The sequence below is a fragment of the Prinia subflava genome, chromosome 5 (genome assembly GCF_021018805.1).
Source record: "Prinia subflava isolate CZ2003 ecotype Zambia chromosome 5, Cam_Psub_1.2, whole genome shotgun sequence".
Lineage (NCBI taxonomy): Eukaryota > Metazoa > Chordata > Aves > Passeriformes > Cisticolidae > Prinia > Prinia subflava.
In genome coordinates this window covers 18,183,534-18,209,660 of record NC_086251.1, presented here as the reverse complement: position 1 = coordinate 18,209,660, position 26,127 = coordinate 18,183,534, and the positions used below count along the sequence as shown (strand labels likewise).

The 26,127-nt window shown below is 43.8% G+C and overlaps 1 protein-coding gene across 9 annotated transcripts in view; it reads left to right on the top strand.

Moving 5' to 3' along the window:
- The window catches only part of TSPAN4 (tetraspanin 4), a 415,251-nt gene that overhangs the window by 206,293 nt on the left and 182,831 nt on the right, over nt 1–26,127 (top strand). For 6 of the 9 annotated variants that reach the window (XR_010080524.1, XM_063398238.1, XM_063398236.1 and 3 more), the window contains one exon: nt 23,262–23,341. The exons of 2 other annotated variants lie outside the window; for them this stretch is intronic. Coding sequence is in view for 6 of the 7 variants with exons in the window: in XM_063398238.1 (XP_063254308.1) it covers nt 23,279–23,341 (63 nt within the window). In the remaining variant the exon portion in view is untranslated. Of the gene's footprint in view, nt 1–22,843; nt 23,342–26,127 lie in introns of those variants that run through there. One more of the 9 variants, XM_063398240.1, reaches the window with a different exon arrangement.

Sequence of the window (26,127 nt, the reverse complement as noted above, 5' to 3'; positions counted from 1 at the left end):
GTCTGCAAACCCTCTCTTGATGCCACACAGAGAAATGTCTGTTGTGAGGAAAATGCTGGAGCAAAGCACACTGCCTATTTACATGGATTTTCAGATCAATAGTGGCTCTAACGTAGCCAGATGCGTTATACTTTGGAACATGCTTTTGGGCAGATCCTAGGACTTGGTTTGGCTTTTTAATAGAAGTAGCTGTGCACCAAGTATTAGCACCAGAAAGCTCTTGTCACAGGCAGCACATGCACGGTATTTCACCCTTGCCTGGCAGATCTGCTTCTTTCCTTAGTGGTAGAAGTCAGAAATAGCACCATATTAAGTTCCTTTTGTCTTTTTGGGCATGAATTCTGTGTGACTGTAAACTAATATGTAGCTCAGCATCTATTTCCAGCAGTCACACGTTTCCCTTGATTTATATTCTTTAATCAGTGAGGATGCAGTAGATGCACAGGCTGTGAACGAGATCTTTATTGCAATCACTGCAAGTTCAGCTTTCAGTGCAATTATGAGTTTACAGGTATGTTAAAATGTCTCCTGCTTGTTTCAGTGATAGTCTTTGCTTAGGCTGTTTTCTGTTATTCTCTGATCATGAAAGCATTTCCTGGTAGCAATTCCTGCTAGTCACAAGAAACCTAGCTGTGTAAATTCCTCTCCTTCTCCTTCCACTGGGAGTCTAAACCAAATGAAGAGGGATATTCGAGTTCTGACTACAGATTAATGTGAATTGAGCATCGTGTGGTGGAAGCGGTTCCTGTGTTACACAAACCCCACTAAAATAAGGAGTTGTTTATCTACTATGGACCTTTTCAGTGTCAGTGTAGAGGACAGAGCCCAGTCATATGGGAGCATTGGATGAAATATAAATGCAACTTTAGCAAGCTGAAAAGGTAAGCTGGTGTTGAACAGTCTTCAGTCTGGGTCCCTTGTGGATCAAGACTAATAACAAAAATATCAAAATAAAATGTGTGTTGACCAAATGAATAAGAAATGCTGCTGGGATACAGGGACTCATTCCATTCCTATCTTTCTCACTGCTCTGCCGAGTAATCTTTCCTTATTTGTGCTTCAGAGCCTTTATCTATCAGATGGCAATAAAAATAATAAACTGTATTTCAAAGCTAGTTGGGCTATACCAGTGAAGGGCATACAGAGGATCTGGATACAGTTTAGTTTTGTTGTGGGTTTGTTCTTTTTTTTTCCTTCACCACAGGCCAGAAGTGAGGGAAGGGAAGATATAGTTTCTACCTGAAAGATGAGCATCAAGGACTTTAAATGTCTTCTAAAGCATTTTAGAGCTGCCCTGTCTATGACACTTTCTCAAGGACTTAAGGTTGAAAAGTATACCACTTTTGTATTGTGCTACTGTGATATTTCTCCAGAAGATTTCAGTGCTTTGTAAGCATCTGTCTTTTTGATTTTGGGAACCTGATCAATTGCATCTGATGGCCATTCTGTGTGTTTTGAATCACTTTATTCTCATGAAGTGGGAGAGGTGAATATGTGACAAAATGTTCTCTTTCTTCCATTTCTTATGGTCACAGTGTCTCATCCTTTACAGATATTTTGGGAGTGAAAATGACTGAAAAACCCTGTTATATTTGCATCTTTTTTTCCTCTGTGACTCTCTCTGATCTATGGTAGTATTATTTCTCTGCTATTTTTAAGTTATACTTTTTCATCACTATCAGTGCACAATACTTCGTACTTTGTCAGTTTTGTGCTTTATATACCTGTCAGGTCAACTAAAGTACATCCATTTGTAATCTGATCAATATCCTTTGGGTCTGGCCCCTCATCCTGCATTCTGTGGGTTTGATTTTTCTACCATATATCTAGTTTTTTAGCTTTACCATATAAATTGGCTATGCCTGTGTGGCCATACTAAACTCTCTTCTGTGACAAGCTGCTTAAAATTTGTAAATTGAATTTCCAAGAATTTTTATAAAAAGTCTCTATATGCCTTTTCCCTACTGGTTAGATCTGCCAAAATATCCTTTGTTTTCTGTCAGGTGACTCACTCTCAGTAAAAATACATTCCTCATTTAGTGTTTGGAGTGCAGTCTGGGGCACACTAGGCCCACCTTCCATCTCTCAGGCAGCGTGTTGTCTTTTCATGTTCTTCTTCCAAAACGCTGTGATTCTTGTGGCGTTTAAACTCCTGTTGTTCTCTCAGTGTGCAGCTTGTTTGAGTTCTCTTATTGTGTCACACAGCCCTAACTTCCCTGTAGATCATGGAATTGGAGAAAAAGTAATGTTGGAAAAGACATGTAGAGGTTATCTGGTCTCATCCCTTGTGCTAAGCAGGGCCAGAATTGAGGTTCTATTGAGTTGGTCACCCAGAGCCTTTCTAATCTTAAATTTTGTCTTCATCTCCAGAGATGGAGATTCCCCATCTCTCAGAGACCCTGTTCCAGTGTTGAACTGCCTCCCAGTGATTGCTCCTTTCCCCCTCTCCCTGATACCCGGTGAGATTTTTCATCAATACAAGTTGTGCCGATTGCCTCTCCCATTACTGTGCAGCTCTGGAGGTACCCTTCATGTAGCTGAAGCCAGAAATACCATCCCTTAACCCTCTGTTAAGACTGCTCAAGCCCCGTTCTCAGCCTTTCATTTATCACATCCTTCAGTTTCTTAATCATCCTGGTGCCCCTCTGTTAGTCTCCCTCCAGGAGCCCTAAAGTGATCCCAGGAATTGCAGGCACAGTCCTGTAAGTGCTGAGTGGAGCATGTTAATCTCTTCCATCCATCTTCCGGCTTCCTTTCTTTTAATACAGCCCAGTACACAGCTGATCTGCGCTCCTGAAGGCAACTGCTGAGTTATTTTTAATGTGGTAGCCATCAGAACCCCATGTCCTTCTCCTCGAAGCCATGGGAAATAATTTACTGTGGTAAATGGTACAGAATTAAATGAGATGGTGTTATATGTTCATTGTCTTAAACTGTATTTTAGGGTTTTGAACTTTGTTTCCAAGGAATTAATGTTAATCTAATGTGTAATTTTTTTCTTCAGTATTTTTTTTACACCTTAATTTTTAACCCAAGGCTTAGTAAATACTTTTAATGTTCGGAACAGTTGTTATTCTCTTATGAGTTATTTTAGAGCCATTACTTTCTAGGCAATAGTAATCATTCTACAAAGCACAATATCAGGACATAGCTAAGAAATGCTTCTCAATATTTAGAGTCCAGTGTGAGACAAGTTCAGATATGTAAAAATGTCAGATATGTAAAAATGTCCTGAAGATACAGCATTGGGTGTTAGTGTCAGGTTTTATTTGGAGTATTTTTCCCCCATTTTGTTATCACTGCAGAAAAATAAATGAAACTAAATAAGTCAGCTGCATTTTGATATAGCTTGTGCTTCATTTCTGTGTTTATTTCCTAAATTCTAATGTGCTATTTCTGTGCAAGTCCCTTGAAATCTGTTAGCAAGAAGGAGAGAACACAGCTGGAGTTTTGGGTCTCCCAGAGTAAATTCACAGGCTTTGGGGAGTAAGATATTCTTTCTAGCAAATTGAATCTGTTTGATTTGAAATTCCATGAAGAGCATCAGCAAGAGAATACCATGGAGTTGCTTTAGAAGCCTCTCCCTGTGTTGCTTGTAGAGATGTAAAGCTTGGAAAGCTCCAGGTATCCCCATGCTGGGAGGAAGGCAGCAATGCAGCATCTTTGAGTAGAAAATGCTGTTTTCCAGGCTTTCTTAGAGGATCTTGTTCTGCTTTACCACTGGTGTATTTCCTGGAGTCTACTTTGTAAGTGTCAAAGTGAAGGTAAGCTGCTGTTTGTATTTGAAGTGACAGCCCTTCCTCTCCTACCACGCCTTGCATCCTGGCATTTCCCAAACTCAAGTGTCTTTCTAGCTTGGTGCTAATGATTATGGGTTCCACTTGACCAGAATGTGAAGATGGAGTTGATTTCACCTCCGGAAGCAAGGCACCCTGCCGGTTTCCAGATCAAACAGAATTCTTTCCCTACCCCATCCAAAATGCAATTAAGTGTAAATATGGCAAAGGATGACAGAATTGAAATCTGTCATGCATACAGGTGCTAAACTAGTGCAAAATCAAAAAGGCAGCCCAGTTGCTGTCTCTACTGCCAGGCCCATGTTGTCAGCAGCTATTTCTGAATTCCACCATGGAAATACAGAATCATATCCTTCAGGAAGTCAGTGATCCCCCCAGGATATGCATCCCCAATCTGCATTGTTAATTGTTGGTCTGTTCTGGTACAAAGGCTTAGTTGTTAATGTGGAAATGAAACATAACTTTGAAGCATCAGACACAATCTGTGTGACGTTCTGTCACTTAAAGGTAATAGTAAAGGAATAGTAATTCACAGCCAGAATATCAAGGAGCTGTAACGTGACTTTTGTCTGTGCCAGTTCCTAATAACTGTTTCAAATTCTTAGTGGATGGCTAAGGGGGGTATAGGAAATAAGGTGGTCATTGCATCATGCTTGGAAATCCACCGATTTAGGGGACAATGGGTGAGCTGACTCAACCCCCCCCCGTCACTTTGTTCATGCTGTTACAGCTGTAGCCCTGTACTGTGCCCAGTGTGGGGTGGGTGTGGGAAGGGGCTGGGTGATGCCTGTGGTGCTCCCTGTGACAGCGGCGCTGGGTTTGGTGAGCCCGCACGTCCCGGGCTGCGGACTCGGCTGCTGCATCCCGCGGCAGGAGCGCGGCTGGGTTCTGCAGCCTGTAAATGACCTCTTCAAATGATAGCCCTTCGGAATGAGCTTGGTAGCTTAGGAGCGGGGTGGAATTATTAGTAATACTGACAGGTGCCAGCAGAGGGCATTTGGAAACTTGGCTTTTCTGCTCATTTATCTTCCCACAGATTAGGGCCCCTGTGCAATTTCTGTGTGCGGCTGATGGCGCCTTCTGTGTTGGTACGGACCTATGGAGAAGGCAAAACTTCGAGGTTTACTGTTTGTTTGGGTTTGGGTTTGATTAGCATACAGAATATCAGCAATAAAAGATGTATTTCAGAATAATTTCCAAGTTAGAAGAAAGTATTGAACTAGAAAGCTGGGAAGCTCACACTTTTATCAGAACAGAGCATTTGGGTGTGAGGTACATAAAAAGCCAAGAGAAAGGAAGTGAAGAAACAGCATGTTATCTATTTTCCCCTCAGTGTTTGTTATTCTTAAATTAGCAATCTAAACTGGAACCTCATTCCTTGATATGAATGATCACATTTATATAGTAATTACAGCTCTTCTGTCCTAGTATCATCCACCATTTTAGACCAAACTCTGTCTTGACTACCAAGAAAATTGCATGCACAGGCATAATAAAAAAATGACCAAATAGTGACCCTTTGTGTTCATGACCAAAAATCAGTTGCATTTCTATTGATTAGAGCTTGTGTTACTTGCAGTGGGGTATGTGACATGGTGCAGTACACAAAAGGTCTCTCACCAGCAACAGATTTGGAAAGAGCTCTTGTTAAACCCAGATCAATGAGCAAATGTACAAAGACATTCAAGCATAAGATCATTTAACAAAAATGCTTTTTTGTTCTTGTGCTTTGATCAAGTAATTCCTATTCATCAGCTTTGATTCAGGTTCTGGCAGCATCTTTCTTGAAAAGACTTTTACTGGACTCTTTAAAAAGGGCTGTCTTACGTGGGGTGTGCTGGTGAAACCAACTGAAGCGCATTTCTCACCTTTGCGATGTGATAAAAGGCTCGAGGACTGTGAGGCTATGAAGGCTTTTAGCTTTTTTGCCTCTTTGGAAAAAAACCTAATAAAAATTGAGGAAAAGTATTTTTTAAGCTGTGTCCAGATACATTAAGTGGACTTGTTTGTGGTTCCTTTGTTTGCTACTGTGCATGCTAAAATATTACAGATGTGAATTTTAATATGAGATGGCTTAACTCCATATACTAAGCAACTATATTTGCAGATAATTTCCTCTAAATGTAATTTGTTTAAAGGTGTGATTTATGCTGCAAATAGGATTTATGAAGCATGTCTTGAAAAAGTGGTTGGAACAAGATCTTTCTGTGAGCCAAAAAGATACTGTTTTATATTATAAGTGTCAGTAGCAAAGAAAGAGTAAAAGGAGCAGCTGGAGGGTACATTATTGATATTTTTTTCATATATATTTTACTTACTATAACATCCACTGCCAAAATCCACCTGACACATCCTTGTATTTTGTTGCATCCCTGTGGCAGAGCTGTTTTTTGGCCTTTGGAAAATGCTAGCTTGTTAGTGAATATTAGTTTGTGCTGCAGTCCCTGCTTACATTGCCTTGTGCTTCCACATGCACGTGTTAGAAAAGAATTCTTTGACTTCACCTGAAATAGCATACCGAGTCCCTGAATTGATTAATAACATTTGGGTAGTTGGTTTTAGTGGTATTTGTTTGCACCTTTTCAACATACCTATCTATCAGTGATAAAGAGTGAACCCTTCCTTTGTGGAGACTTGAACAACTTGTTCCCTCCTTGCAAACATACTTGAATATGTTGAGAGAGGGGCTGTCAAGAGAGGAAAGGCAGAGCAGGGCTTGGGGTGGACTCTGCAATTTACTCAGACCTTGGACAAGGGACTCCAGTGCTGTGGTTTTGCATCAGCATGATAGGAATGCAGTAGCTGCTGCTCTGGAAAAGCTGAATATTTTGGAAATATGATGTTGTTCTGTACTGCTTGCCCAAATCCAATAAGATTTTTGGCTTTGACTGTGTGGCTAGCAGCTCCTTTTAGTACATGATTTTTTTTAAGCAAAGCTAAAATCCTCCCTACGTGATGACAGCATGTCTCACTCCTTTTCACTATCACCACCTGTCCATACTGTGTTTCCCCATTTCTGTGGTGTTTTCTCTCACTTCTTCTGAGTGCTATCTGTTAGTGAACTACTTCAGGACAATGCCGAGATAATAGAAATGTGGGAGACCTCCATTTTCTGACCTGTCTCACAGGAATCAAATCAACACATGGGTTGTAATGCTTGTTCTGGTTGAAGTGAGTTTTCATCCAGATGGGGTAATGATTGAGCACAGAGTAACGTTGGAGTGACTAACTGCATGTAGTCTTGCTCTTCTAGTAAAAGCAGAAAACACTTTAGTGAAGACTAGTAGTTGTTGTAGTGGTAATTAACTGTGAAGTTAGAAAAGCTCTTTCATGGTACCACTAACACCATTAAAAAGCATCTTAGCATACCTTATGTGTTTGTGTTCATAACCGTATGTCAGGTGTGTGTGCCGGGTACCTCCTCCGTCTCATTATTGTCACGCTGTTCTTGCTAGTGTCACAGAGCATGCCCATCTGTAATAGAATTGCACTGCTGCCTAGAAACCTCGAGAAGCTGATGAGAGATAGTACAAAAAACAAAGGGCTGGAGAGCAGAACTGAAGCACAGAGACTGAATGATGTATCCAGCACCGGAGGAGTGTGTAATAAATGGAACGGCTGAAATAGCTTCACTGTGAAAGCCTCTGTAATTTTTAGGGACAAGGTCTTAGTCCTTTTTATTGTTTCATGTGCAAAGTAGACTGACCCCCAACTTTCCCTTGTTTCTTTTCTCAAAAGGTCAGATCTAATCCTCTTGTTCAGCTCATCAGGAGGCACATCAAGGTTTTTGAACACCAGAGGATCAGTACAGAAGGGCAGCTGTCAGTAAAGTAGCTGCAGATGTCTGGTATTTAGCTCTTTCACGTCTGCAGGGAGATGACTTTGTTATTCTCTAAATGAAAAAGTTTCTCTAAAGTTTGCCTATGTGCCCTTCAGTCTCACAGGTAGACCTCCTGCTGACTTCAGTGTGCACTAGATTGGCCCAAACAGGGAAAAGGAAAGGAACATTTGAATTTTGGAATAAGCGCTAGCTGAGCTGATAAATCCCAACAGCTTTCTCATTGCCGTGGCTGTGTTGGTCCTCACCCTGGGGAGTCATTCTTCCTCCTCCTCTTACCTGTTTGAAGGAAATTTTTGTGCAGTACTGCACTGTGCCACTGTCCTGGGCAGTCTTCATTCAGACCATATGTCTTCCAAAACACTTTGAAAAACATAAAACAGAGCTGTGATGAGCAGCCTGATACGGAATAAACCACAATATTCAGCAGCAATGGGAAGCTGTAACAAAACACATACTTGGCAGCAGTGTTGTGCTACTGCTTTGCCTGGAAGGAAAATGAGATCTAAGGGACAGATTCTCAGCAGAAGCTGGCTCTGGCACGTGGATTGGCAGGTAGCAAATAACAGTGTGAAGTGACTTGTGGCCCTTCCTGGCTGCCTGCCTTGAGAGGAGAGGGGGCGGCTGTGCTCCCAGATGGAGGAGCGAGAGGGAGCCCAACGCTGTCACACGTGAGGGTCCCCCGCCGATGCTGAGGCCGGGCTGGCAGCTGATTCTCCAGCGAAGGGTGGTGACAGCTTGGGGGAAGAGCACCTCACCTGTGCCCCAGCAATAGCAGCTCAGTGAGCTGAGCCTTGGCTCATAGAGCTCAACTGAAATGGTGAACAGAGCCCCTACTCAAAGAAAGGGAGAATTCTAAGCAAATCCCAGGGCACGGTTCAGAAATGCCACTGCAGATATTTCTTACTGCATTAACAGGAATGAAAAAGGCAGCACATCTGTGGAGGAGAAATACTTCAGCAGTGGTGCTTACCTGAGTGGAAGCCTCTGCAATTTTAAGACGGTTGGCTGGGTTCTCAATTGGTGTAAACATCCAGTGCTTTTGACTTATTTGTAGTTAAGTTGTTCTGCAGTGTCTCAGAATCTTGCTTACATGTCTGAATCATGACTGAGGAGCTTGAGCTGCTGAGGGATTCGTAACTCAAAGGTTAATTAGCATATGGTGTTAAAAGCAGATGTAGTTTAAGTGAACAGTGCTTCAATGCTCTTATCTAGAGAGATGTTTGATCTTGATTCTAAAGAATAAAAATGAGCTGGCAAGTTGCTGCTCATCTCTTGACAAAGTCCAACCCTACAGTAAGAAGTTTTGAAATACATATAAAAACCTTCAAATTAACTATTTCTCAGAGGCATCAGTGAAGTTCTTAAGAATCTAGCTTTTTGTGAAAGTGTATACACTGACACATACTTGTTAAAATATATTCATTGTAAGTGTAGATCCAGAAAGGTCCAGGGAGTAATCCAGTCAGGGAAAAGAAACTGTATGTAAAACCAATGCATCATAGAAGAACAGCAAATTGTGAAGCAAATATTTGAAAGAATGACATTTTTTGTGACTAAAATATGTTTCTACTATACTTGTGAGAGGCAGATTCTCACATGCATAGAAGGAAAACAGGCACCCAGCTTCAACTGCAATCCATCTTCCCTATTTATTTAGTACATTCCACAATTACTTTTTAATTAAAAAGATACACTGATGAAACTGAGTCATCTCATAGATAATCTGTAAATGGTAGCATAAGACTTTTAGTCACCACAGTAATGGGCTGCACTGGAAGTCTGCCTTGTAAATACAAGATCGTAGTTGATTTGTTGTGTAATGAATTGGGGTTTTTTACCTGCAATGCCAAAAGCTGTTGCCACGAACACTACAAAGCGATGATTTGCTTGCTGTCAAGTCGCTCTGGGTAGTTACTATCCTGAAATCCTTGCCTCTGTGTCCCTCTCCTTTGCACACGAAGTGCGAAGCTGGGAGTGTTGTTTTCTTACCCCAGAGAGGTGAGCGCTGTGTGAGTGAAGCTCCACAAGCAGCCATCGGAGGAATCCACACAAGCGGAGCGCAGCAGCTAAAGCCCTTTGCCAAACCCCTTCAGTGATGGGGAGCAGCAACCTTCAGGGTTGTTGGGAGTGGAAACATGGGGGGGGTTTGGAGGCAGTGCACTTGTAGATCCAGCTGGTGTCAGAAGTGCTGGGCCTGCTGACCTCTGTACAGCGACTGACCTGCCCGTGACCTCTGATGTGGTTTGACAGAGAACACCTCTTCCAGCTCCAGTGAGAGCAGGTGGTGGTTCTGGTCTCTTACTGCTTCATGGAGCTCACCTGGAGTCTGGAGCAGACCCAAATCCTCCTGTGTTTCTGCCCTCTTTGAAGGGGATGATGTCCTGATGATGAATGTGAGGTACAGGTGCTGTTAAATAGGTCCTTTCCCCCTAGGGTCTTCTCTTTCCTTTTCAGTCACAGTGGTTGTCTTGTTGGTCCTGTGGTTTCATGACAGCTCAGAGTGTTGTGACAGTAGCAATGCCTGTTCCAGAGTTTCCCCCTTGTAGGATCCTTATTTAAAATCCTAGCCATCAAGCAGTCTATTTAGCTAATTGTCAGAGCTTGTCAAGCCATGTAATTAAGTTTTGGACAGCATTCAGATGCCTCTTCAGGAGTGTATAAGGGTGTGTGTGGAACTGCATCTCTTCTTCCCTGTTACCACAAAAATGAGTCACACTTCTGGCTGGGCTCAGACAGAGCTGCAGACATCATCACAGTAGGTTGGGTGAAGGATTTAAGATTAGGAGTTTCTGTAACCTGGCTCCACAGAAAATCCCTGACCAGCCTTGCTGCTGGTGCAGGGATTTATTCACAACTGGCTGGGGATGACCAAGGGGATTCTTCTAATCTCATCAGCCTGCTGTTAGGAGCTTCCTTGTTATAGCCTAATAACTCTGTCCTGGAAGCACAGGCAGCCCTCAAATTAAGATCTCTGTGTTGGGTAGGAAGGATAAGGCTTCAGCATCATGGATATGAGAGAGCCTTGCTGTTCACTATTTCTGATGCACACACAGAATTCAGGTACTCAAGCTCCTTCTCAAATGTTCATGCACTGCACAAAGCAGCCTGTCTCTGCCTCTGACTGAGGGGGGAAAAAACCCCAGAGCTTCATTGATCTTGCAAAAAAAAAAAAAAGAAGTCTGTGTATACACAGGTATATATATTTTTTTCCTGGGAAAAATGCCAACATGCTGCTTCAAATTTTGAGTCATTGCCATCCTGGGTACACTCTATTGAATTTTGGGGTTGTTTTGTTTTTAAAGCCATGTTACAGAAATTAATGTCAACATGAAAAGTGTTTTTGTTTTTTTTTTTTTTAGATTGCAATAACAAAAAATAATCTTTGAGGTCCCCTGAATCCTCAAACATTATTGCAGCATCTGTGCTGTCCTGATTCATCCTAAAATTTTCAATAGCAGCCTAGTGGAAGTAGAATAAAGCATGGCCCTCACTGGAACCTCTCTTCTGTCAGAACTCAGCATGGTCAAAAAAATAAACTTAAATCATGGGAAGCTGTTGAAGCTAATTCCTTTGTGCTACTGTCAGACTGGGAGGAAACAGTCCTGTAACATACACAAAAAATCTTCATCTGCTTTTATGGTGCTTCAAGAAGTGTAGACAAGCAGTGATCCAGGACTGAAATGTTTCTGTTAGAGGGATACAGGCTCCATCAACAAAGTCCTCGGGTGGATGATTAAAACGAGATTAAAGCACACCAGGAGGAGGTTCCCTGCCCAGCCATTTCTCTTTGTTGTGTACATCTCTTACTAAATAGTGTGGGTTCTGTGCCCATAACTGTGTGCCTTTCTCTGCAGCCCCTTTCAGGACTGGGGAGGCCCAGATGAGATGACTGCTGGGTTACATACTCTGCTTATCATTTCTGGCAACAAGGGCTGCTTGTCTTGGAATTTCATTGTCTTTGTCTGTAGGAGGCGACCTCCTTTCTGTTGATTGCTCTCCAGCAGCCTCTGATTGACCACATCTCAGCTACACCCAGGGATTCTTGCAGTTGTCTCTTCTGCTTTTGATTTAAGAGAGCACTTGTAAGTGCAGTTCATCTTTGTAGGTGATAAGTAAAAAGGGGAGACAGAAGCAGGCTGTGCCTTGAAAAGTGCAAAATCTGAACTGGAAAGGCAGAGGAAAAAAATGCTTTTCTCATTGCTAAAAGCTGGGGGCATGGAGAGATTTACAGCTGTGCTCTGCAGTTCCATGTGAAGTCTGGCAGAGGGCTGGCTGAGATTCTACGGTAGCTCCCACTGATCCCAGGCTCCAGGTCTGTCTACCAGCAGCAGCCTGTTCTTGTTCCCAACAGGCAGTGCTCTATCCCTTCCTCACTGCTTCGTGCCTTTCAGTGGCTCCAGCCCTCCCCAGATCACTTTCCAGCCAGATTTCCCTGCCATTTGTGCTGCTCTGGTAGCTCTTGGGAGCTGAGGACATCATGACCTCCCATGCTATTATAGCTGTCAGTCGGTAAGAACGGAAACAGAATGTGAGGTTTGATGCAAAATTGCATCAGTGCATTGCTAGGTGGGGCCAGATGATGCTGACATAATCCCTTTGACAGGAGGGGTAAATCCCACCTGGTGTTTGGCAGGAGCAGAGGAAAGCCTGCAGCTTGGTATTTCCCTGCTGGGGAAAGCAGCCATAAAGGAACATTGCCAGGCTGTCCTCACACCAGTTATCTTATTATTGAGAACCACTGGGAGTCCGGGAAGAAAAGAGGATGCTTTTGAAGTCAAGTGTGTCTGTTTATGGGCTTCACTAAGCAGCAGAGACCAGACTGTCCCGAGGGCCAGGGAGAGGGGAACCTCTTGTGTAATTCCTCTGATCTCTAGGTTTTGTTATGTGGATTTTGTGATCTGTAGTTTAGGATTAAAAAGACCAAAGACTATTTAAGTATGGATTTCATTCTAGTGATTGTGTCATCGTCCACAGATGTGGAGCCAGCCCAGAGTGTATCAGACCCTTCATCAACTAATTAGCTTGAGTTGTCAAGCTGCAATCAGTGAGCTGCTCTCATACTAAAATAATAATGATAAATTCCTCTCATCTGAACTGTCAGCTTCCAGCTGCAAGAGGCTTGAGTTTGCAGGGTCTGTAACTTACTCCATGACAGAAAATCAGATTTGCACCTCTCTCTTGCCAAAGCAAACTTTAGCTTGGTTCCCTTTCCAGCAGAGTTTGCTGCTGGAGCAGCACCCAAGGCCAGGCCAGGATTTTGCAGGGCTTGTAGCAGGACCGAAGCTGCCACATGCAGCACTGTGAGTTCTACCCATTTCAAAGGGACATTTTTCTAGTTTCAATTGCTTATTGAGGAGCTGATTTGGTTGCTTTTTGGGTTGCATTTATAAAAATCTGTCTGTAAGGGGTGTGTTTCTCTTGAAATTCTTGCCGTTGTTGTTTTTTTAGGCAAGAAGGGTGCTGCAGGTTTCACTGCAGGACAGGGTCTAAGACCTGTCTGAAAGAAGAGGTGTCCAGGACGCCTTTGGGACTGCTTGTCTGCCCCACAGAGCTGGCAGGCCAGCAGGGAGCCCTTGCAGGCTCTGGGGGGATGTCAGTCCTTCTTCCCTCTCAGTTTTTGGCATTTTAATGCCCTGTCACATCTGTCCTGTCATATTCATCACAGCTATCCTGTCTTAAACAGACCAATACAGAAATCCCATTCCACATTGGTAAACTGGAGACTTGGACTCCATCCTCCTGCCTCTGTCTTGCATAAAAAAATTGGATGGCACCTCCTCTGAGTATATGACCACTCATAGAAATGAATTTATTTAATTTTTTTTGGTGACTGACTGCATAAGAATTCCAAGCAAAATGGAAGCAAACAAAAATTACTTGTTTGGTTTATCCAGATGGACTTGGACCAAGGAATTTGTGTAGCCTCCTAAGAAATAATACCTGGCTTTTGCTGTAATGAATCTCTTTGCACAGTGTAAACATCACAAATAGGAATTAAAAGTACAGTTTACCCTACAGCATAGGTTTGCAGTGACACTTATAAAAGGCTATAAAGCATCTTAATTAAAGTTTTATGGCTCATAATCATGTGTTATTTGGGATAAATATCATTACCAATAGCAGAGCTATGCAGAAGCTTAATATGCTCTTTAGATATCTGGAAATATGTGTAAAATAAATATTTTTCTAAGGAGGTCGTCTTTGCCTATCAAATAAGAAATCTAATTTAAAGGCAGGAATACAGAATACAAAAAACAGAAGGCCTGGTTTTTCTTTGTGCATTCCCTGTCATTTCTGAAAACCACAGCAGAACAGATATTTTCTGTGGAAAAACTCCTTTTCAGATGGCTTCTTGGTGATTTGATGCAGAATAATTTTTTAGTGTAAAAATCTGCCTTCATAAACATCCTCATAAATATAACACAGCAAACAAACTGCTTGGAGGTCAGACTGCAGAAGAGGTTGACCTTGCATTTTTAGCAGTTTAGCATATGCTAGAGCTTAGATTTAGCAGGATTAAATTTTGCAGAGGTCCTGTGACCAGTGTTTCTCTCAGAGTGGGAATGTCTGAAAGCCTACGACAGCCTAATAGGAAACACCGAGCACAAATGCTCAGGTGCAATTTAGGCACAAATTTGGGGTTGATTAAATGCAGAGTCGCAGCCAGTGTGCTAAATAGGTGATGACTTTAAAGACTAAACAGATACTCTGGCAGTACCTTTGCAATGAGCATCTCTAATTCAGGGCACTGACTAGCTTTCATTCTGTATCGCTGAAGCTCAAAGTTATATCCTCATTTCTGTCCAAACAAAGCCTCCATGAATAAAGTTAGATAGCATTAAGCACCTTAATAAATAGGGATGAGTTTCTCTCTCTTTTTTTTTGTTTTTAGACATCTTGAGTTTGCTGAACTAGAGCTTCTGTATTGTGTTTTGGTAACTGAATTTAGGTATGTTTTGCAGAAAGGATATGACACCTGTGCTGCCTTAAAATGCAGGTGCCTCTTCTATTTGTGTTGATGTACCCTTAGGAACATGAGTTTACTCACAGATTTTGACAGTGACATATAAAAAGAGCTGGATTTTGGTGATGTGAAGAAGTAAATACAAATATATAGTTGCTAGTGCAGGTTATACTCTTTATGCCAAAAGAACATTTTTATTTCAAGCATTATCACTAGTCTACTCACTAATATGCCTATTAGGGCTGTAAATCCTAGACTACTGTTTTAAACTGTTTATTTGTATGTGTTGTCTGTTCAAATATGTATTTCAATGTGTGTCAAGTTATTTTTGAATGTTCACTGTTATAAATACTCAGAATAGCGAATCAGAAAGCCAAAGCTTGTGCTCCTGCCCAGAATTTTCTTATTAGTGTTTTTTAATATCAGAAGCTCCTTATTTTTGCTTGAATGCCTACAGAGATGTTAAGGATAAGAGATCCACTGCTGTTTACTTCTACTATGTGGGATGATACAACTCCAGTGATTCCATACAGTATTAAGAGAAGAAACAATAGCTGTTAATCTAATATACAAGAAAATATATGGCCACTTACATTTTCCTTGTATAGGCTCATTACCTTTTAATCTTGATATATAAGTATCACAAAGTGGTTTTGTTTATTATTCCCTTTCAAATACTCTTCTAATTTGTTGGAGGCTCTTTTATATTTCAGGGTTTTTTAATTTTAAGCTCTCTCCAACACACCTTTGGATTTTGGAAGGGGAGCCTAAGGGAGCTGTGAGCAAACTGAGGCTTTTTGGCTATGAAGAGAAGGATGCAGGGCCAGCCCTGGGGTCTTGGTGTGCTCGCTCACATCTGCTGACTGAGTTGTTGGTAGAAGAGCTCCTCACCCCATTTCAAACCCGGTTCTTTTGGCTGAAGGCAGCTCCCAGCCAGCAGATCTGTGGATCAGCAGCCTCAAAGGTGTGTGCTCAGGGAGGAATTCCTTCCTACAGCAGCACGTGCAGAGTCCAGCCTGATCTGAAGCCTTTGAAACACTGCATTTCTCCTGCTTATGTCCAATCCCATTCGTGAAAACACTTAATGTGTGCTTACTGTTTTAGTACATGAATTTCTGAAAGCAGTGAAGGCTGCAGTGGGTGAGTACCCAGTTGAAACGGGCTCTCTGTGACCTGATTCTGGAACGTGCTGAGCGCTCGCTCGGGTGCCTGTGAGGTCAGCGAGCGCTTCTGGGCCTGCGTTGCTTTGGAAATGGAGCTGAAACGTGGTTACATGAACTCTGCTTCGTGCTCATGTGCGTGCAAAACCTTAGCCCTGTTTTTAAGGATGCAAGGCAAGAAGAGAATCCATTTTGAGTCTCCAAGGAAAAAATCCATAAAGATGTTAAAAGGCAGACACTAGTTAGTGAACATTATTGAATCCTTGAGTTTTTCTAAGTCGTTGTTTGTTTTGTCTGCTTCTGCTTTCACAAGAACTCTCCTTTCATCGGAACTGTGCAGTTTAAAGATTTTCATGCCTGATTACTTTATTCTTGACAGAAAGATCCTGAGTACCACATGTGTGTTTGAAGAGGTGTTTCTTTGAACGTCAGCAGATCTCTCAGGTTAGAGAAAGTAACCTGATTTTAAGAAAACTAGCACATAAATTGCATCTGTGCTGCAAGGACCTGCTGACACCGCAAAGATAGGTCTTGACAAAAGTTTTATTTGGGCTACAACTCTTCTTGTACAGCATGTCAGATGGGTTCTTTATTTCTGCTCTTTCATTCTTTATTACTGAGGACATTAGCAGGGAAACGAGCTTTCTGCTTCTTCAGGAAATTGCAGACTGGCACTGCTTGTCTTTCATTTGCAGCAATAATCCTCTCTGTGTATGGCTCAAATATGCAGAATTTCCTGGGGAAGCAAGAAATCTCCTTACTCTAAAATTTTTACTGTTGGACAAAAGAAATCATTAGCAAAGAACAGGATGACAAAAGCCCAGAAAGCACAAATGGCGAGGGAGCTCTGTGGTGCACAGTTCTGGGGGCCAATCCCGGATAATTTTTTAAGAGATTTTATTTAAGTCTGACTTGGCACCAGCTATTCTGTGTGTATGTACACTCTCAGCACTGTTTGAACACACAGATGCTCCAGCAGGGGTGAAGGAAATGCCCTTAGTGTGAGTCACACATGTAGGAGCAGCAGTGAATCTGAATGCAAGGCAGAGGTGATGGCAGCAGTTACGCAGATGAGAGCACGTAAAAAGGAATGAGGTTTCTGCAAAGTTACTTCTGCACAGGCTTAAATAAAGAGCATTGCAAATCATACCTAGAATATTTTCTCTGTGTCTATGATTATGTTATTTCCATAGCAACTAATTATGCCATAAACCAAAGATCATGACTTCAGGTGACATGTGAGCAGAAGGAGATGAGCTATTAAGTACTGAAGTTTTTTTTAACGCAAATTTCCTTATTTATAAAGAAAAAAAAAAAAGAAAGAAAATGAAAAAACCAAACCAACCCACCCTGAAGTCTACTGTATAAATGAAATTGCTTGTGACTGGAATGTGTTTTCAAAGTTTGGTTGGAGACATCCAACCATCCATCCAGTAAATATTTCAAGTAGTTGTAGGTACAACTGTGAATATCAACAGATTTTTGTATCAGCTGAGGAAATCTCTAGAATGTCTGACTCTCTTCTCCTGCCTGTGCAATCCAGAGCTCAACCTCTTTCCAGCAACTATAACCTTTTACAGATACTGAAATTGCTAATGGAGAAGCAGGGACCTTGGAAACAAAAGGGAAGATCTGGGTTCTTGGGAATGTGATAAGTTTGAGGTTGCAGTGAAGCATACTATCTTCTGCTTCACTTACTAAAAACATTCCTATTTCTTTTGAAAACAAAAGATTCTAGAGATATCCTCAGCTTACAGACCCATGGTCATACTCCTTGAGGTGAGGGACCTGCAGCCCAGAGCAGAGCTGGTACTGCTGGATTTAGCTGTTTCCTAGGGGGCTGCTTTAACACCTCTGGCAATTGGTTTGGGAGCTGGCTTCATGGCTCCCCTCGTGATCCACTTGCACCTCCCCTAAAGTCTTTGGCAATGCGTGCAGACTCATTGCACCACGTGAATTTTTGAGAGCAGGATTTAGGGAGAGGAAACCTGTTGATTGCTGCTTGACTTGACCTTGAATGTTTCCAGGGATAGGGCATCTACAATCTCTGTGGGCAACTTCCTCCAGTATTTCATCATCTCAGTGTAAAATTTTTTTTCCTTATATATAGTCTGAATCTACCCTCTTTTAGTTTAAAAACCTTACCCCATATCACATTGCTACAGGTCTTATTAAAAAGCCTGTCCCCATCTTTCTTTAAGCCCTGTTTAGGTACTGAAAGGCTGCAATAAGGTCTCCCTGGAGCCTTTTCTTCTCCAGTCTGAACAACCTGAACTTTTTCAGCCTTCTCCATTAGGGAAGGTGTTCAGACCTCTGATTGTTGTTGTGGCCCTCCTGCAGACCGACTCCCAACAGGTCCCTGTCTTCCTTGAACTGGGGACTCTAGAGGTGGATGTACTATTCCACGTGGGCTCCCATCAGAGCAGAGGGCAGAGTCACCCCCTCAACCTGCTGGCCATGCTGGCTAGTACCCCCAGGTCCTTCTGGGCAGGGCTGCTCTCAATCCCTTCATCCCCCAGCCTGTGCTCATGCTGGAGGTTGCCCAACCCTGGTGCAGCGCTTTGCACTTGGCCTTGTTGAACCTCACGAGTTTTCCATGGGCCCACTTTTAGAGCTTCTCCAGACCCCTGTGGATGGCATCCCATCCCTCAGGTGTGGTAAGTGCACCACTCAGCTTGGTGGCATCTGCAACCTTGGTGAGGGATTGCTATGTCACTTACGAAGACAATAAACAGTCCCGGGCAGGGTTGAGCAGAGACTGAAAACCTGAGGCACCGTGAGGTTGCCAGGTTAAAAACCATATTCTCACTCTCTTTGCTTTGCTCTTTTAGTCACTTATATTCATGCAAAATGAATATCCAAAAGCAAACAAATCAAAGACTCCATCACAAGACTTTTTTTCCTCCTTGCTGAAACAGCCAGCTTTGCCCTGAACTTTGGTTCACCCTCCAGTCAGAAGAGATAATGTTTCTCTGAGACTTTTGGAAGAGGTACAGTTTTTATAAAACCTGCATCACTGAATCAAACATAACTAAACAGTAGCTACAAACAGTGCACTGGGTGAAGGAACAAGGGATTTCTCTCCAGGCATGTTGCTGAACAAAAAGAGGCAGGGCCAGAGAGGTTTGATTAACACTTTTCTGTGGGGATCTCTGTATGTACATGAAATTAAAAAGTTGATCACTGTTAGGGTTACCTGATTTCAGTGCTGTGGTGTGAAGCAAAGCTAGTAACTCACAATGAGATCCCACTCCTGTAGTAATGTTTGATCTTAGTCACGTTGTTCACTGAAGCTGCTGGGAATGACTGTCACCTGTCACGTGTGTGCTTTGCACACCCCTCTGTTGCAGAACAGGAGCAGTTGTCACAGCCATACCCTGTTTTATATAGCATATTTCAGTAATACCTTCTAGCAGTGTTCTTTAAATTTTTATTTTGTGGATGGCTTCTTAACAAAGTCTACTGAGATTAATTCAAAGTGGATTGTTTCATTAGGAGGATGGAGCAGGTATGCAGAATTCTGAAGACAGTGACAAGAGGCATTAGTAGGGGGACAACCAGTGCAACCATTAAAGGACTCATGAGACTAAATTACGAGGAGGTGAATTAGTGCTGCATTTTGTGTGCGCTGAAGGCGCTGGTGTCTTGTAGTAGTGAGTGTTAAATCATGGAGGAAGAAGAGAAAGCAGTATTCAAAGCAGTAAGGGAGGTGAGAGCGTGGTGTGGGGTCTGTGGTGGCTGCAGCTCAGGGTGCGGTGCAAGGTGTGGGCTGAACAAGCAGCTGTGTGCCTTCAGTGAAAGCCGAAGCTGAGGCTGCTCAGAGAAAGGGTGTGAGGGATAACACAGTTAAGAGATCTGCCCCTGATGCCCAGACCTGTCCAGTTTATTGCCTGGAGCTCACCTGATATCACTAGAGTGAGACTGCTCTGTCTCTTCTCTTTCAGGGCCAGGGCTTTGGCTGGAGACAGTGAAGGGTTACCGGCCCTCCACTCAAAGTGGCAGGGACAGAGTTGTTATAACCTAAATGGTAGCGTGCCACCAGAATCAATACAAATTGAACCTCTGCTGGCAAGACTGCACAGTGCTTGCTTTCTTGTGTAGAGGAATCAATATGAATTGGCCACAGGATGGGAATATAGAGATGCAGCTGGGGAGAGAAAAAATAGATGTTAAGCAGAGGTGAACAGAGGTCACTGGATCCGCTCTGTGATTTTAGGCTCAGTCATTAACAAAAAGTTTTGTGAAAGCTCTCATTCACCTGCCCTTCGGGTCACCCTTTAGACACAATGGCCCAGTGATGCAGTCCTTCCAAGGTTTATCCTTCTTGGTTCATGCATTACTTTATTGTTGAACAGCTTAAATGTCAGGACGGGTCCCAGCATGCCCCTTGCATTCACTTTACATCAGGGATGGGCAGGAGTAGAGTACACCAGCCCTTCTCTTTTGCTGATTTCCCAGTTTCCATGCGGGACATCACTCCCTCGTGTAGGCATGTCATCCAAGCTGCAGTTAGCCTGTTGGTGCAGCACTGCTGTCTCAAGGATTTCCCATTTAGGCTGGTGATTCTGACTGGGTTTCCTGGTGTGGAAGTTTTAATGAAAGAGTGATTGTAATGTCTGTATCCCAAATGAATCTGCTTCTAATTAGCTGTTGGTATTGTCATGAGAAAGAACAGCAACTGCTTGAGAAATACATTTTACACTAAAGTGCCTTTAAAAAGTTGTCATTTCCATGAGGTGTGCTACGGGATGATGGTGAAAAGAGGCTGAAGAAAAAGTACCCTTTATTGTAAGGGTTATGCAGGACCTCCGCCTTCCTCAAGCATTTTCTGCATTTGCCTGAAATATATCCACCACGTGTTGATGTTTATTACTTTTTATTTAAAATAAACATGTAGAAACTCCTCCTTCTACCTTAGATCTTGGCTTTATGAATTATTCCACCCACATTAAGGACTTAATTCTCTTAAGAGCTGGTGGTTTCCTGCCTTCAGGAAAGGTGAAAGCAAGTGATTTCTAACCCTTTTCTTATTCAGATAGCAGTGAGCTGCCTTTGGGCTTCAGTTGTCTAGTTTACGGTAAATATGCCAAATTCTCCTCTGTTAAATGCGGTACCATGGGCACCCTTGTTAAATAACAGTTATCTGACTTGTCACTGTTTCAGCATAATTTGTGTGCTGAGCTATACCCAGGTTTTCTTCCACCATTTAATACGATGCTCTGTGCACAGGCATTTTTGTATAATGACAATGTAGAAAGTATTTGAATAATGTTGGGGTTTCTATTACCAAACTGATCTAGTTTTAATACAGGTGAGGAGAAAGGTGTAGTACAGGTGAGGCAGAAATATTTGGTACCATAGAAAAAATTCACAGTATGTTGGGAATTCTGACTGAGAACAGATCTGGTTCCATTGGACCATCTTTATGAGCTAGGAAGGAAGACTCCTTTAAGGGGGCAGAGTTCATATTGGGCAGGAAAGGGAGGGGAGTAGAAAACTCTAATTTTAGAGCTAGGGAAATCAGAAAGTGGAGAAGTTGTAAGTCATCAAAGTTACTGAAACAGATGGTGCAGGAGTTATTACCCTTGTGTTTTGTGCTGAGGTTCTTTCTTTCTAAAGCTTGCTCCAGGTATGGTCAGTGTATTTATAGTTTGTGGAGGAAATGAAGAGAAATAATTAGACTCTAAGTTTGCAGTTGGTAAATTAACAGAATTAGAGGGTGGTTTGCAGGGGTGAGCTGCTCGGGCTATGTGCAAAACCAGCTCATTTTGCTTTTACTAATTTGTTCTTTAATTAATTGGTGCCTGTGTCTCTTGATTTATGCTGAGACTGGCAAGATGCTTCACGAAGGAAATCTGATTTCATCTCCATTAATTCTCTGCTGGGCAGGCCTTTTAAAAGTGTTAGCCGGTCATCTTTTGACTAGGTTACAGTCAAAATCAAAGGGCAGGCAGAGGAGGAAGGCAGAGAGGAGGCAGGCAGATAAGGAGGTGACACATACAGAGATGAGTTACTTGCACAGGGAATTTGGGGAAAAGAGGGTAAATGAGCCTTGCTTTCCTGAGTGTTAATACTGTAATTGCCACAGTTTCCGCAAGATTTTTCCTTGCTGAAAAAGTTGTGTGTGGCACATTTTCCACTCGTTGCTGCCTGTGGGAGCTGTCAGATTTTCGGGAAGTGCTCCCCAGCGTACGGAGCTTGATGCCGATCAGTGCGTTCTGACAGGGGGACAGATGAGCTGGCCCTGCGTTGTGCTGAGCGATGATTCCGCGGCACCGAGCGGAGGAGGAACACGCCGCTGATGGATCAGCAGCGGAACACAAGAGCCTCCCGCCAGGGGAGGCCCGTCCCTACCCCGCTCCCCGCGGAGCATCCCCAGCGCTTTTGCGTGCGAAACCTTCACGGCGCGCACTTGCCCCCGTCCCTTTGGGCAGCGCCGCCTCTGCACCCGGGCAGCCCCTCAGAAGCCACCCGCTCGCAGGTCGGGCTCCGCGCGGTGTCTCCGCACTCAGAGTTCGGGGCGGGGGTCCCCGAGAGCGGCCCCGGGCGGGGCTGTGAGGGCGGGGGGTGTGTGCCGGGGCCGGGCCGGGCCGGGCCGGGCGGCGGGCGGGGCCGCAGCGCCATTGGCGCGGCGCTGGAGGAGGGGCGGCCGCGCCGGCAATGGAGCGGCGGGGCTGGCGTGGCACGGGCGCCCGCCGCGGGAACGGCGTGCGGGGATGCGCCCAGTGAGCCCCGCGGAGCGGTGTGGCCGGCGGGAAGGGGCCACGGCAGCTGCTCGCCTTTCGGATAATTCCTGTCCTGCGGCGGGTCCGGGCAGCGGCACTCTCCTGGCTGTGTGTGGCATGTGGAGCCGGGGTTTTCTATGGCATTTGCGAGCCGAGCGAGGTCACGGTTCCTTTTTTAAAAATTCTTTGCTCTGGGTACAGTATATCTCTCTCTGATTTCTCCCTCCCTGGTAGCGGGGTGGGCCGGGAGGGACGATCGTGACAGTGACGGGAATGTTTACTTGTGCAGAAGTCTTTCTCATGTGGAAGCACGCTGCTCCCTAACTCCTGGCTAAGCAGACTTCAGTTCACCAACTTTGCTGCCGCACAGCACGCCTAACTCCTTGGCAGGATGGCAGACAAAAGAACAGCCGGTGCAAAGCAATAGGGGATTTCTAGCGAGGAGGAGGAGGAGGAGGAAGATCCCCAGCCTTTCACCCGACGGCTGTCAGAGCGGCAGGAGCGGGACAGCCGAAGCCACCATGCGCAGGTCCAGCACCGATGAGTCCACCTATCACAGGAGCCCTTCCCTGGACAGCAAGGATTACAGTTTCCCAAATGGCGCCTTCCGTCGATACAGCAGCATGTATGGCGGCCAGTTTGGGGCTGCCAGCAACTCTTTCTTTGGATTTCATACCAACCCAGGCCCGAAGGCCACCAAGGCTAAGTACACGACCCCCAAGGGAAACAAATACGTTGTCTTTTACCTGGATCTCTCGTTTATTTTTCTCCTAGAACTGAAGAGGTGCAGCATGGCTCACAACTGCCTGCAGTGTATCAAGTACCTAATGTTTGTTTTCAATCTTCTCTTCTGGGTGAGTACACGTTTGGAACTGCGACACGGTTGTGTCTGTTTACTGAGAGGGAAGGTGAACTTGTTGCTGCTTTTAAACTTAGGAGTTGAACAAAGTGATGTGTAGGCTACTGTTTTTATGGCCTCAGTAATTTGTGTAGATAACCTGCTGAGGGTTTTCTTCATCCTCTCATTTCCTGGCCTTCAGCTGCATTTCAAAACTGTGGTAGAAGACAAAAAGAGCGTGTTTACGGAGATCAGTTGCATGAATGCCTCCATCACTTTGTTCCAGTGAGAGCTGTACAGTTTTTGTGCCCTGATCTTTCATTCTTGTTTCTATTTGCCTCAAAAGTTATGCACAGTCCTAGAGACATCACTGAGGCCATTCATGGTTTTAAGACTGAGCACATGCTTACCTCCATTGCCCTGTTGCAGATGGCACACTTGGTACATCACAACATTAAAGCCTCTGTCAGGAATCTCTAGTAATCTTTCTCTGTTACTGTCAGTGGTGGGTCCTGGCATTGCCATTCCTTGTTGAAGATGTGGGTGGAGAGAGACCAGAGTGCTCCTCTCAGCTTCTGCGGCTGCTACTCTGTGGCAGGAGCTTACCAAATCACTATGAGGCATGCGTGTGTCATCATCTTCTTAATAAATGACGTGGCTGTCAACAACAAGGGTGGCTGGGCACTCCACTGCCTTGTAATGGAGTGTAGGCTGTAGCTGGAGACTGAAGGAGCGCTGTGGGGGAGACCCAGGTCACAAATGCCTGGGTTAGTCCTGTAAAAAAGGGAGCAGTATGTTTGCTAGGGCAGGACAGGATTCAGTGTTCCTCATCCAGAATCGTATGTGGGAAAGTCTGTTACAAGATGCTCAGCAGGTGCCTTTAAATGGCTTGTTCCTCCCAAGCAGCTTACTAACATGCTGAGAGAAATGAGGAGTATTGTGAAGTGACACCTCTCCTGTCCCGACACTTGGGGAGGGGGGGTGTGTTTGCAGCTGATGTTACCGTGCCCGTGTTCCTGGTTGTCTCCGGGTGCTCTCCTGGGTTGTTGGAGGTGCTGGGAGGGCTGTGGGTGAGATGGAGAGAGCTGTTCTCTAGTGTGCGCTGCTGTACAGCTGTTCAAAGCCAGGCATGCTGCAGTGCATCAGAAACACAAAGTGCAGGCAACTCCTGCGACCTGAGCCACACCAGGAGTCAGGGTGTGATAAACCAGTGCAAGTGCCCTGAATTGGCACAGCACTAAACAGAGCTGTGGAACACAAGGAGTTGCTCTCTGTGCATCCTAGGTGAGCTGGTAGAAAGAGTGTTAAGGCTGCGTTCTGTCTTTCAAGGCTTACTCTGGTTGCTTCTGCTTCCCTAAAAATCATCTAATATTTATTGCAGCTTACTCCAGAGCTTTCTGAAAAAGACAAACACTATCCTTCTGGCTTTTTCAAGTCTTGTGCCTCTACTGACTGTCCCTGGTCGAGATTATAGATAGCACTGACAGTTAGTTGAAGTGTGAGCTAGAAAAAAGCAGTAGGATGCTGGCCTTAATAGCTCTTTTCAGGAGTGTGCACAGCACTGCCTCAAAGGATACAGGCATTCTGATTTCTCTTGCAATATTCATCTTCCACTGAGACATATCCATGTGATGAGAAGAGGTACTGCTGCAAGTAATGTGTGTGTGTTTACAAAGGCAAGGTTGCACATAATAATATATCTTTGGCATACTTTTCAGTAGGAAAGCCTTAATGCTTTGGGAGAGAAAGAAAGGTTTCTATCTCCCCACTAAAACCATCAGAGCTGCTCCAAGATTTGCTCGCAGGGAGAGAAAAGGCGAGGGTCCCAAAAAGAGAATACCCTGTGTGGCAGCTGGGCTCCTGGTGGGCTGAAGCATGCGAGCAGGGGAGTGGGTGGTGTCAAATACTGCAGCACCATCTCTGTTTTGTTTCCCTTTCACATGCTACCTGCACAGCAGGAGTGATGGATGATGATCATGTCCAAATGAGTTTTGCACAGCATGTAGTTATAATAGATGCAGCTCTTTACCTTCTCGCAGTGAAGAAAGTAACTAAAAAGTGATGATTTTTAAAGGTACTGACTTGCCTCTCCTTGGAGAAAAAATTTCCCATTTCTAGCAATCAGAAATCTTAGAATGATTACAGGTTGATGATGTTGTTGTTTTGTTTTTCATCTTGTTTTCAGTTATCTGTCATATTTTACTTTGTGAAATTAAAGGGAAAGCATCTCTGCAAGAAGATATGATTTCTCTTTGCATACATGCTCATAGAAGTTTTGCTGGCTGCACATTTCCTCTCCACCCTTCTCTAGGTAATTGGTTTAGTAACAGGCAATAGTTTAGGTAGGAAGAGGAATTTCTTTTTCATATGTTGAGAGCAGTCATTGGATTAAATGAATTAAATTCCTATTACAGCCTGTTCCTGCTCTTGATTCTGTTTTGAGAAAATGCTTTGATTTCTGTCAGAAATTGTATTTTCATCTTCCTCTTCCTGTTCCTATTCATTAACTCTAGTACATTTTGTGCCTCCCTACAGCCTATTGCCCAGTACTTTCAGCTGTCTTTCCCACAGTGTGGCAGAAAACAGTCCTCATCCCTGTGCAACTCCAGTGGGATTTGTGCTGAGGAAAAGATCCTTTTCTTACAATGCTGGTGAATTTATAGGAAGCAAATTCTCCAAAACCTTGATTTTAAATGTTCTTGGCAGGCTTTGTTGGATTAGGTGCTGCGCTCATGCTGTAAAATTTTTAAAAGCTGGCATATAACTGTGAAAACAGAGCAAATTTCTCCTCCCCATTCTGAT